At 38.0% G+C, this 12,512-nt stretch overlaps 1 protein-coding gene across 5 annotated transcripts in view; it reads left to right on the top strand.

Moving 5' to 3' along the window:
- KLHL7 (kelch like family member 7) overlaps nucleotides 1-12,512 on the top strand; it is a 71,711-nt gene that overhangs the window by 17,028 nt on the left and 42,171 nt on the right. For all 5 annotated transcript variants that reach the window (XM_002751494.6, XM_009002286.6, XM_002751495.8 and 2 more), the window contains 3 exons: nucleotides 2,378-2,480; nucleotides 3,347-3,440; nucleotides 3,706-3,830. In XM_002751494.6, coding sequence (XP_002751540.2) covers nucleotides 2,378-2,480; nucleotides 3,347-3,440; nucleotides 3,706-3,830 — 322 coding nt within the window. The remainder of the gene's footprint in view (nucleotides 1-2,377; nucleotides 2,481-3,346; nucleotides 3,441-3,705; nucleotides 3,831-12,512) is intronic.

The raw sequence follows: 12,512 nt of genomic DNA, 5'->3' as shown, positions 1-12,512 counted from the left end.
TTCTCCCACTTAATCTCCCCACTCCTCAAAACATTAATATCCAGCTGGAGATTGATCTTAGACTAAAACTCATTTGTTATATAAAGATCTGCATTTCTTCAACCTCCTTCAGTGCCTATAAAGTCATTCTTATAAACTCTCTATCATTGAGTATGCCTTGGAGATGTTTTTGCTGTATTTTGGTTTAGCCCTATGTTTCATAGATGTTCTCATCGCCATGGTGGCTCATGCCTGTAATCCCAGCACTTTGGGAGGCCGAGGCAGGTGGATCACAAGGTTAGGAGTTCAAGACAAGCCTAGCCAACATGATGAAACCTCGACTCTACTTAAAAAAAATACACACACACACACACACACACACACACACACACACACACACTGGCCGGGCATGACCGGCCGGGTGCGGTAACTCATGCCTGTAATCCCAGCAATTTGGGAGACCGAGACGGGCGGATCATGAGGTCAAGAGATTGAGACCATCTTGGCCAACATGGTGAAACCCCATCTCTACTAAAAATTCGAAAACTAGCTGGACTTGGTGGTGCATGCCTGTAATCCCAGCTACTCAAGAGACTGAGGCGAAAGAATCGCTTGAACTCGGGAGGCAGAGGTGGCAGTGAGCCAAAATTGCCCCACTGCACTACAGCCTGGCAACAGAGCAAGACTCTGTCTCAAAAAAAAAAAAAATTAGCCAGGTGTGGTGGCGGGTGCCTGTAGTCCCAGCTACTCAGAAAGCTAAGGCAGAAGAATTGCTTGAACCCAGGAGGTGGAGGTTGCAGTGAGCTGAACATGCCACTGCACTCCAGGCTGAGTGACAGAACGAGACTTTGTCTCAAAAAAAAAAAAAAAAAAGTTCCCATCACTAGCCATAGATTCCTTTCCTATGATCTGATATAATCTGAGTTGCTTGCTGCTTTATCATCTTTATTCGTCACTTCCCACCCCTTTCTCCCTCTCCTTCTCTCCCTCCCCCGACCTCCAAGGCAACTTAATCGCTTGCTTTTTGGTGGTAATCAAATAGTTAACTTGGTTCTGCTACTTGGTATTTGTTGGTGTAATATGTAGCAAAATCACCTGAGAGCTCCACCTCTGTGTCCCTCCCCAAATGAAAGGAAATAAAATTTAAAACTTCAAGACACTATGAGAATAAATATAGCTTTAGCTATAACTCCGTGTATAAATTTTAAATAATAGTCAGTAGACCTTATTTAAAAATCTTCAAATAAGCTGTAAAAGTGAAATTTTGTTCATTTGTTAGCCTGCTGTTTGGGGCTTATTTTCTCTATCATTCTAAACATTATTATTTTGTTTTGATTTTTCTTCACAAAATAATATAGTAAGAAATAACAGGGTTTTCTCTTTCAAATTATATTAACAGTTTTAGTAAAATACTTAAAATTTGCAAATCCACTGAGCCATGAAGCCAATCTTAGATTTGTGATTTTTTTTTACTCCGAATATATTATTTCCCTCATATTCCCAGTGCCTAGGACAGTGCTTAACATATTGCATGTGCTAAGTTTTCTATAAGCCTGACCTTTATATTTTATCTTTAACTTCGTTAAGAAATTAAAATTTTATTTGGCAAAAAGGACTTTTTTTCCTTGATATTCATTTTTAACGGTTCTAGTAAGCCTTAAATGTTTTTCTTTATTATTCCATTTTCCCCACATTTTAATTAAGTATTTACTCAGAGCTGCTTTTTTTAAGCAGCTGAGGGTGATACTATTTTGGCCTTGGTCAGAAATCACAATTTAAAACTGGCTGCTATCCAACTTCTATCAGAAGTGCATTTGAGAGAAGTGTTATTTAAGGAAAGATTGCTAAAGAGACACTTAGTTCATCTACTCTCTGTATTCTGAGCTGTTTCTGTTTCAGGTTAGATCTGTGAATGCTACTTTCTTAGGAAATGTAGAGTATGTTTTGGATTTCACAAAGGATAAATAATTTAAAATAAATCCTATAAAAACTAATTGCTGTGTTTGAAAAACTATCAGGGGCACTGCGATGATGTCATTTCATTTCCCCAGAAAAGTTTACCATGAGAAATTATCTTAGAATTTGTGTCAGAAAAAAAAAAAAAGACTTCTCTGAAGGATTAGTAGACTTGTTTGTTTCTGATTATGAGGAACTTTTTCTTTCCTCTTGACTGTTGGGAAACTTAGTGCCGAATTTTTATACTAAATGTCAGCAAGTCCTTCCTAAATATATCTTTAAGTCCTTCCTAAATATATCTTTAAAAGAAAGTCTGTGCTGGAAAAAGATTGGCTTTAAATAGAAAATAGAAATAAGGCATTTGGCAAGCACCTTTTTAATATGTATTGCCAAGCTAGGCTAGTGAGCCTCTATTTATTTTCTGTATTTTTCCTTTGATTAGAAAACATTGTGTGATGTGATCCTCATGGTCCAGGAAAGAAAGATACCTGCTCATCGTGTTGTTCTTGCTGCAGCCAGTCATTTTTTTAACTTAATGTTCACAAGTAAGTATCTTAAGGGAAAACATGGCATTATTTCTTCTATGAGAATGAACTAAAATCTAAGAGAATATGTCATTTTTCTAGCTTTTAAAGTTAAGAACTTAAGGTCACAGAACAATGAAAAGATTGAAAAAGTGGTCAGCTGATAATCAAAGGAAAAAATGTCCTTTCGTTAGACCTAAAGGCCTGATGCCTTTATTGATGGAGGTACAGCTTCTACTTAAAAGCCCAGGGTTGAGGTAGAGGTTGTAGTGAGCTGAGATCATGCCCCTGCACTCCAACCTGGGCAAAAAAAAAAAAAAGCCCAGGGTTTTCTTTTTAACATCAGGTGGAAAGGCAAAGAGGTAGATAAATCTCATGACATTTGAGCCTGCAAGCTAAACTTAAAAAAAAAAAAAAAAAAAAAAGATACAGCTTATTGTGCTAGAAAGAACCCTGGATTTGGTGTTAAGAACTGGGTCCAAGTCCTATTTCCTCTACCTAATGCTATTTTATGAGCTTGGGAAAAAAACAAAATTTAGTTTTATGTCTCTGTTAATATGGGCTTTAAAAAAATACATTAATTCACTATTTTCTTAGCTTAATTTAAGGCACATTTTGTGTGGAGAATTAATTTGCATTTACTATAGGAATGTTGGGCTTGCCGGGGTATTTTCTTCCAGACAGAACGGTCCTGTTATTTTTTTTCCACATTTAACAATAACAATAAAGGCATCAGGCCTTTAGGTCTAATGAAAGCATATTTTTTCCTTTGATTATCAACTGACCACTTTTTCAATCTCTTCACTGTTCTGTGGCCTTAAGTTCTTAACCGCTTTAAAAGCTAGGAAGATGACACATTCCATTTATGTTTTTTCTCTTCATTGTAGCTAACATGCTTGAATCAAAGTCTTTTGAAGTAGAACTCAAAGATGCTGAACCTGATATTATTGAACAACTTGTGGAATTTGCTTATACTGCTAGGTGAGTTAACAAAGATGATTTTTATTTCAAAAAAGTAATATTGGTATCTACCATGGCAAAGCATTGCTGTAACAAATTGGTGTGCTACAAACTCTTCAGAACAAAAAACCACAAGGATGGAAGAGTTTGGGTATCCTATACCATACTAATTCAAGGACTGAAAGTTTAATTTTGTGTTTAATTTCAGGGGCTGTTAGAGTACATTCCACAGGAACATTTAAATAAAAATCATGGGTAATTAATATTTCCTCTAACTTATTTGCAGAATTTCTGTGAATAGCAACAATGTTCAGTCTTTGTTGGATGCAGCAAACCAATATCAGATTGAACCTGTGAAGAAAATGTGTGTTGATTTTTTGAAAGAACAAGTTGATGCTTCAAACTGTCTTGGTAAGAAATATCAGATTCGTGTGTGTGTGTGTGTGTGTGTGTGTGTGTTTATCCTCAATGTGTGATTTAATTTTTAAAAAGGCTGGTTATAAGTATCCTCATTTAACCTTAGAGACATTGTCCACTAAAACATTCTTTGGTAATAAAATTTAAGAGGAGGTTAGATGCATATTAACCTGGGCAGCAGCAAGCTTATTAAATATTATATCAACATTTTCTAAAACACAAAATGGCATTTATGATGGTTTTTCATGGATTTAAGACAAGGAATAAGGATTGCATGTGACAGTAACATGAATATGAATGTTTTCTTTTTCTTAAGCTCTTATGATATGCTAAAGTCTATCATAGATGAGACAACTTATAGTTACATAACTTGCAGGAGATCACATAGCTAGTATATGAAGGAGCTGGAATTGGAACTCAATCTAATTCTTAGCTACTACACCTTGCTGCCTCCCCATGTTGTCAGAATGCTGTTTTATACTAGAAAACATAACCCTAGTCTATAAATTAAGATACTGAGGGAATGCTATAGCCATTCATTTTGAAGCTATTAATATTTTCTGTTTTGCAATAGGAGAAGCATAAAAAGTTGATCAGAGCCTTCCAGAGTGTGGTATGCTTTTCACTGTGTGATGATTCTTAGTGGCACGTGAATGAACATCCAGATCTTTGTCCACTAGCCCACCCTTATCTGCAGAGTATGTTTCAGGATCCCCAGTGGATCCCTGAAGCTGCAGTTAGTACTGAATCATATATATATATATACTGTGTTTATATGTATATAGATAGATAGATAGATATGCCTATGATGAAGTTTAATTTTTAAATTAGACAGTAAAAGATTAGCAACAATAACTAGTAATCAAATAGAACAATTATAACAATATGCCAGCATCACTACTCTTGTACTTTGGGGCCATTATTAAGTAAAATAAGGGTTACTTGAACAAAGCACTGCAATACTAGGGCAGTCCACTTCATAACCAGGACCGTTACTTAAGTGACAGACAGGCAGGTAGGTTATACAGCATGGCTATGCTGGGCAAAGGGATGATTTATGTTCCAGGCAGGATGGAGCAGGATTATATAAGATTTTATCTCACAACTCAGAGCAGCACACAATTTCAAACTTATGAGTTGTTATTTCTGGAATTTTCTATTTAATGTTTTTGAACCACAGAGAAATAAAACCATGGATAGTGGGACTGCTCTAATTCCATTTTCCTACCCTTGCTGTGATTCAGGAGCTTTAAAGAAAGGGAAGAGCACTGGAATAGGAGTGCTAAGAGAGCAGGGAGGAAAGAAAAGTAGAATGAAGGAGAGTATAAAGAGGGATCTGAGAATCCAGTCAGTGCTAAGATACTTGACCCAGGGGAAAAGATGAGCGGTGCTAATGACAAGAAGGCAAATCCTAGGGCAAAGGGTTCCTGGAGATGCTTCCGAATTTTGGCAGATGTCCTCTGTCCTTACTTTTCCTAGGCTTCCCTCCTGAACACTACTACTACTTCTGGCATACCCCCTCACTGTAAGCACAGAAAGAGAGATCTTGAAAGGCAGGTAGGAAATATGCAGACTAAATTTCAGGAGGGAATAAACGCGAGGTGAAGGGAATAAAGAGACTTAGCCTAATATCCAGAAAAGGAATTGGACTAGATGGAGCAGGAGAAGAAACAGCTATGCAGGTGAATATACTGATGGAATTTTTTTTAATTTAATTTAATTTTTTTTTGAGACAGAGTCTCGCTCTGTTGCCAGGCACCAGGCGCCAGACTGGAGTGCAGTGGCACAATCTCAGCTTACTGCAACCTCAGCCTCCCAAGTATCCGAGACTACAGGCATGCGCCACCACGCCCAGCTAATTTTTTTATTTTTTGGTAGATTCAGGGTTTCACCATGTTGGCCAGGATGGTCTCGATCTCCTGACCTCATGATCCACCCACCTTGGCCTCCCAAAGTGCTGGGATTACAGGTGTGAGCTGATGGAATTTTTAAAGGTAGCCATGGGTCTATGTATTGAAAAGATCCCTATGTTAAGAAATAAAAGGCCAATCTCTAATCCTGGCATGAGTCCTTCCATCTCTCTGGGCCATAGTTGGGGCTGCGCTCATCAATAAGATTTATATTCCTAAGATTTAAGCTTCCATTACATAAATAAGCATCTTCAGACAATGTACTATAAAAAGGGAATTACCTTAATGAAGTTTTTGTAAGATGATGGCTTATGTATGTTTCTATAACTCCCTGGCAATCTAAATTTCCTCCTGGGGTGGTTCAACTACAAAGAAAAATGGCCGAAATATAGGTAGGGTGTAGATGTGGTGGTGCAAACCATAGTGTGGAACCTGGAGTGAGTCTATGCTAAGCACATATTAGGCTTTGGGCTTCTGAGGAGACAATTTAGCAGTTTTGCCTCTGGATACCTTCTGTCCTCATTGTTTACAAAGCTGGGAAGAAGGGCAGCCCAGCAGCCTGGAAAGTTGCCTGATTCATGGCTAAGCCTGTGGCAAAGACAGTGGCCCAGTCAGGTGAGCCAAGTCGCATAGCCCAGTAACTAGGGAAACTGCTTGAGCTTGCTTTCTGTTTAGCCCTGAGCATGGCTCTCATTGTCAGCTGACTGAAGAATTCCTATCTTAGCTTTCACCACCTGTCAATCATCTGCTGCCCAGAAGAGTCCAACAATCTGACTCCACAACTGCTAAAGGAACCGGTGGCAGCTGATAGAAGTGGGCAAAGATCATATAAAAAATTAAAAGAAACCCAGTACCAGCCTGGCCAACATGATGGAACCCCCATCTCTTCCAAAAAACCCAAAAATTAGCCAAGCGCAGGTGTGGTGGCACACACCTATAGTCCCAGCTACTCCTGAGGTGGGAAAATCGCTTGAACTGGGAGGCAGAGGTTGCAGTGAGCCAAGATTGCACCACTGCCCTCCAGCCTGCCTGACAGAGTGAGACCCTGTCTCAGAAAAAAAGAAAGAAAAAAACCCAGTAGTTTGAGGAGCAGAAAACCAAGCTAAACAGCCAAAATGAATGGCTCCTGTAAGGCAAATTTAATGTAAGAAATAGAAGGGAACAAATTAACTGGCCACGGTGGCCCAGCTACTCCAGAGGCTGAGGCGGGAAAATCACTTGAACTGGGAGGCAGAGGTTGCAGTAAGTGAGCTGAGAATGCACCACTGCAGTCCAGCTTGGGCTACAGAGTGAGACTCTGTCTCAAAAAAAAAAGTGGGGAGGAACTTAAAAATACCCTATGTTTGAAGGGGGAAAAACATGGTTTTACAGTTTTTGACTTTCAATTGAATTAAAAAATAGAATGGATACTCTTAAAAATCAAACTTAAAAAGATCAAACAGAAAGTTGCCTCATGATACAAAACAGAAATGCAAAGAAAAGGAAGCTACTAGTGAGAAGATAAAAGACAGTGAAAGAAGATACAGGAATTCTAGGAGTTCCAGAAGGAACAGATGGAGAAAGCAGTAATCAAATAAGACAACTTCTTTGGGCATAAAAAAAATTTTTAACTTTCGGACTAAGTTATACTGAGTACTAAACCTGACTGATGAACTAAGATATTCCTCCCTCAGATATATTCTAGTGATATTTTTCACCTTCAAAGACCAAAAGAGAGCTTACATGTGGGGTGATAAAAATATTGTGGAACTAGATAGTGGTGACTGTGGTACAACATTGTGAATATAGTAAATGTCACTAGCAGTAAGTTTTATGTGTATTTTACCACAATAAAAAAAGTGACCCTACAGTTAGCTAGTCCCAAAAGAAATTCCCACATCCATTAGCAGTCATTCCCCTTTCTTCCTCCATTAGCCCTGGCAACCACGAATCTGCTTTCTGCCCCTATAAATTTGCCTATTCTGAGTGTTTCATATAAATGGAATCATACGAAAGGTGGCCCTTTGTATCTGGCCTCTTTGAACACAATGTTTTTAGGGTTCATTCATATTGTAGCATTTATCAGTACTTCATTTATGTTTATGGCTCAGTAACATTCCAGTGCATGAATATACCAAAATGTGTTTATCCATTTACTAATTGGTGAATGTTTGAGTTGTTTCCAAGAGAGCACATTTTATAGCGGAAAGAAAAGCACTGATTAACTTGGAAAAATAAAATTAAAAGTGCTTTCTGCCACCTAGTACCCTGGCTGTGGATCAGGTGAGCGCACAGGCCAGACCAAAGCCCTACAGTTGGCACGGCCTAGGCCTCTGTCCATGGTTGCGGGGGCATCCCCGCAGCTACTGCATGCAGTGATCATTATGGCCCCAGCCCTGGGCTTAGGCAAGGGCACTGTGTTATTGTACATCACCAAGCACTTCAAGCTGGGGTGCCTCTCTAGCAGGCACTACTCCAGGACAACTTGCTACAGGGCACAGAAATTGGTATGTTAGCCAAGGCTTTTCTTGACCGAAGGAAACTCATCCCAAATGGCGTGACGACTTGGCCCTTCATGAACCGAAAAATCTTACCTAATATAGGTGGTTTTCCAAGGACACTGCTATAGGCAGAAGGCCTAGATGAGCTTAACAGATAGGTACAATGATTAACTTGTATGTGCCCTTGGAGGTCATTTAAAAAACACTTCACTGCTTGTTGTTCATCTAGCCAATGAACTACATTGAATTTAACCCTCCCCAAACTGTTGACATTGCTGATCTGACTGGGAAGCCTCTCATTCAGCCTAAGGATGATAGACCAGCGACAGTTATCAGACAGTTATCAAGAGACTGAAGACTATCGGAGCCAGTCCTGGAACATTACCAGGAAAAAAGGGATGTTGGAAACATTCTCCAGAGCAGAAACCAACAAGATTTAACCCTATGTATATGCTTTCCTACAAACTAAAGTTCCACAAAATAAATCAGAAAGCCCCAGTTACTCCATGAGGAGAAATGATTTTAACTAGTAAGATGAGCAGAACGTCCTTGTCCTTGGATTCAGAAGCTCCTTTTCCTAAGAATGTATGCACGTATAGATTCTTTGAAAAATATTATTTTTACAGATTTTATTCTGGATACTAATGATTTGCCAAATGAGTCAGGTACTGATCCATCTTTTGAAATCATCTAATGTGTTTCATCCAGTTACCTTCTAGAAACGTGCAATTCAGAAATATCAGCGGTGTCTAAACTTTTAAAACATCTGTTAGAGCAAAATTAAAAGAGCAATTAGTATTTTTCTTCAGAAGAATAAGTGGTTGATAAAATTTTCATATTTTTCTGGAAAAAATTTTTAAAAATTACATGTCATTTGGGAAAATATCTCATAAGTTTTTGCATGGAGATATTTCTCACCCTGTAGAACGTGGTTTTGTGAGACATCATATCTATAAAATTTCAGAAAAAAAGCAACTGGATTTACAGATCTGTTGCAAGATGCAAATTCATTGCTGCCTTTACACTAAGAAATTTATAAGCTAGCCATATGTGATGTATTATTTTGTTGTTAAACATACTATCAGTTTACAGAATTTTCAATTTGCCATAGTTATGAATGAGTATATGGGAATATATGCCATAAAAGACAGTGGAGTTTTACCATCACCTCTCATATTGTCCCACTTCTCCTGCCGAGTCGCAGTATATAAGTATACATCCTTGCTGCCCCACTAAGAAATCTAAAATGATTCAGATTTTTAAATGGTTTCTCAAATGACACCAGCAGAGTTCTTTCCCCTTAAGGTAGGGTGGCAGTGAACGCTACCAGGTATTAACGTGATCAGGAATAAAGAACTGTTTCAGGAAAGTCACTGTTCTGATCCCTGTTAATGTATTATGTAAATTCTTTTTATGCCTATACCTGTTTGCTAATTATGTTTGTTATTTATGCCAAGGGAATACTCCCCAGACATGCCTGATCTATTATTTCTATTTAACTTTATGTGATCCTATTTGTCCATCTTTATTTTAGTTGCTTGTGCTTATGGGATATTGCTAAAGAAATCTTTGCCCAGACCGGTATCCTGGGGAAATTCCCGCAGTGTTTTGTTATAGTCAATTCCTAGTTTGAGGTCTTAGATTTAAGTCTTTAATTCATTTTGATTTGATTTTTGCATATGATGAGAGATAGGTCTAGTTTGATTCTTCCACATAGGGATATCCAGCTTTCCCAGCACCACTTACTGAAGAGACTATCTTTTCCCCAGTGTGTATTCTTGGCACCTTTGTTGAAAATGAGTTCACTGTAGGTGTGTTGATTTGCTTCTGGGTTCTGTATTCTGTTCCATTGGTCTATATGTCTGTTTTTATGCCAGTACATGCTGTTTTGGTTACTATGGCTCTGTATTATAATTTGAAGTTGGTAACGTGATTCCTCCAGTTTCATTCTTTTTGCTTAGGGTAGTTTTGGCTCTTCTGTTTTTTTGTGTGTGTGATTTCATATACATTTCAGGATTGTTTTTTCTACTTCTGTGAAGAATGTCATTGGTATTTTGATAGGGATTACATGAAATCTGTAGATTGCTCTGGGAATTATGGATATTTTAGCAATACTAACTCTTACAATCCATAAACATGAAATATTTTTCCCCTTTTTGGCATTGTCTTCAATTTCTTTTATCAGTGCTTTATAGTTTTCATTATAGACATCTTTTACTTCTCTGGTTGATTCCTAGTTATTTAATTATATGTGTGGCTACTATACATGGGATTACTTACTTTATTTCTGTTTTCTGTTTTGAGACGAAGTCTCTCTCTGTCACCCAGGCTAGAGTGCAGTGGCATGATCTTGGCTCACTGAAATCTCCACTTCCCGAGTTCCAACAATTCTACCACCTCAGCCTCCTGAGTAGTGGGGACTACAGGTGCACACCACCACACCCAACTACTTTTTTCCTATTTTTAGTAGAAACGTGGTTTTGCCGTGTTGGTCAGGCTGTTCTCAAACTTCTAACCTCAGGTGATCTGCCTGCCTCAGCCTCCCAAAGTGCTGGGATTACAGGCATGAGCCACCACACCCGGCCCTTTTGTTTCTGTTTCACATTGTTGTGCTGTTGGTGTATAATAATGCTACTGATTTTTGTATGTTGATTTTGCATCCTGCAGCTAAACTGAATTTATCCATTCTAATAGGTTTCTCCAAATATAAGATCATATTGTCTGCAAACAAGGATAATTTAAATTCTCCCTTTCCAATTCATGATGCCCTTCCTGTCATTCTCTTGTCTTATTGCTCTAGCTAGGACTTCAGTACTATGTTGAATAACAGTGGTGAATATGAGCATCCTGGTTGTGTTCCCGATTTTAGAGGACAGGCTTTCAGTTTTTCCCCATTCAATATGATACTAGCTGTGGGTCTGTTGTTTATGGCTCTTATTATGTTGAGGTATGTTCTTTCTTTTTTTTTTTTTGAGACGGAGTTTCGCTCTTCTTACCCAGGCTGGAGTGCAATGGCACGATCTCGGCTCACCGCAACCTCCGCCTCCTGGGTTCAGGCAATTCTCCTGCCTCAGCCTCCTGAGTAGCTGGGATTACAGGCACGCACCACCATGCCCAGTTAATTTTTTGTATTTTTAGTAGAGACAGGGTTTCACCATGTTGACCTCATGCTGGTCTCGATTTCTTGACCTCGTGATCCACCCACCTCGGCCTCCCAAAGTGCTGGGATTACAGACGTGAGCCACCATGCCCGGCTGGTATGTTCTTTCTATCCCCAATTATTTTTAAGGTTTTTATTATGAAAGGATGTTGAATTTTTTCAAATGCTTTGTTGGTGTTGACTGAAATGTTTATATAGTTTTTATCCTTCATTTTGTTGATATGCTGTATCACATTGATTGATTTGTGTATATTGAACCATCCTTGCATTCCATGGATAAATACCACTTGGTCATGATATTATCTTTTTAATGTGTTGTTGAATTTGGTTTGCTAATATTTTGTTGAGAATTTTTGCTTGAATGTTTATCAGAGATATCGGTACCTGTAGTTTTCTTTTTTTGATGTGTCTTTGTCTGGTTTTGGTATTAGGGTAATGTTAGCCTCATCAAATGAGTTTGGAAGTATTCCACCCTCCTGTGTTTTTTGGAATAGTTTTGGTAGGATTGGTATTAGTTCCTCTTGAAAGAAATATTTGGTAGAATTTACCAGTGAAGCCATCAGGTTCCAGGCTTTTCTTTACTGGGAGAATTTTTATTATAGCTTCAATCTCATTTACTTGTTATTGATATGTTCAGGTTTTGTATTACTCCCTGGTTCAATCTTGGTAGGTTGTATGTATCTAGAAATTTGTTCATTTCTTCTAGATTTTCCAGTTTATAGGCATATATTAATTGTTGCTCATAGTAACCATTAATGATACTTTGAATTACTGCAGTATCAGTGTGATGTCTCATTTTTCATTTCTGATTTTATTTATTTGGATCTTCTCTTTTTTTTTTCTTAGTCTAACCAAAGGTTTGTCAGTTTTGGTTTAACTTTTCAAAAAACCAGTTTTTTGTTTCGTTGATCTTTTGTGTTTTTTTTCATTTCAGTTTTATTTCCTCTCTGATCTTTTTTGTTTCTCCTACTGATTTTGGATTTGGTTTGCTCTTGCTTTTCTAGTTCTTTAAGATACATCATTAGATTATTCATTTAAGACTTTTCCTCTTTTTTGTTGTAGGCACTTACAGCTATAAACTTCACTCTTAGTACTGCTTTTGCTATGTCCCATATGTTTGTGGATA

The sequence above is a fragment of the Callithrix jacchus genome, chromosome 11, assembly GCF_049354715.1.
Source record: "Callithrix jacchus isolate 240 chromosome 11, calJac240_pri, whole genome shotgun sequence".
Taxonomy (NCBI): Eukaryota; Metazoa; Chordata; class Mammalia; order Primates; family Cebidae; genus Callithrix; species Callithrix jacchus.
This window is presented reverse-complemented; position numbering and strand designations above follow the sequence as displayed.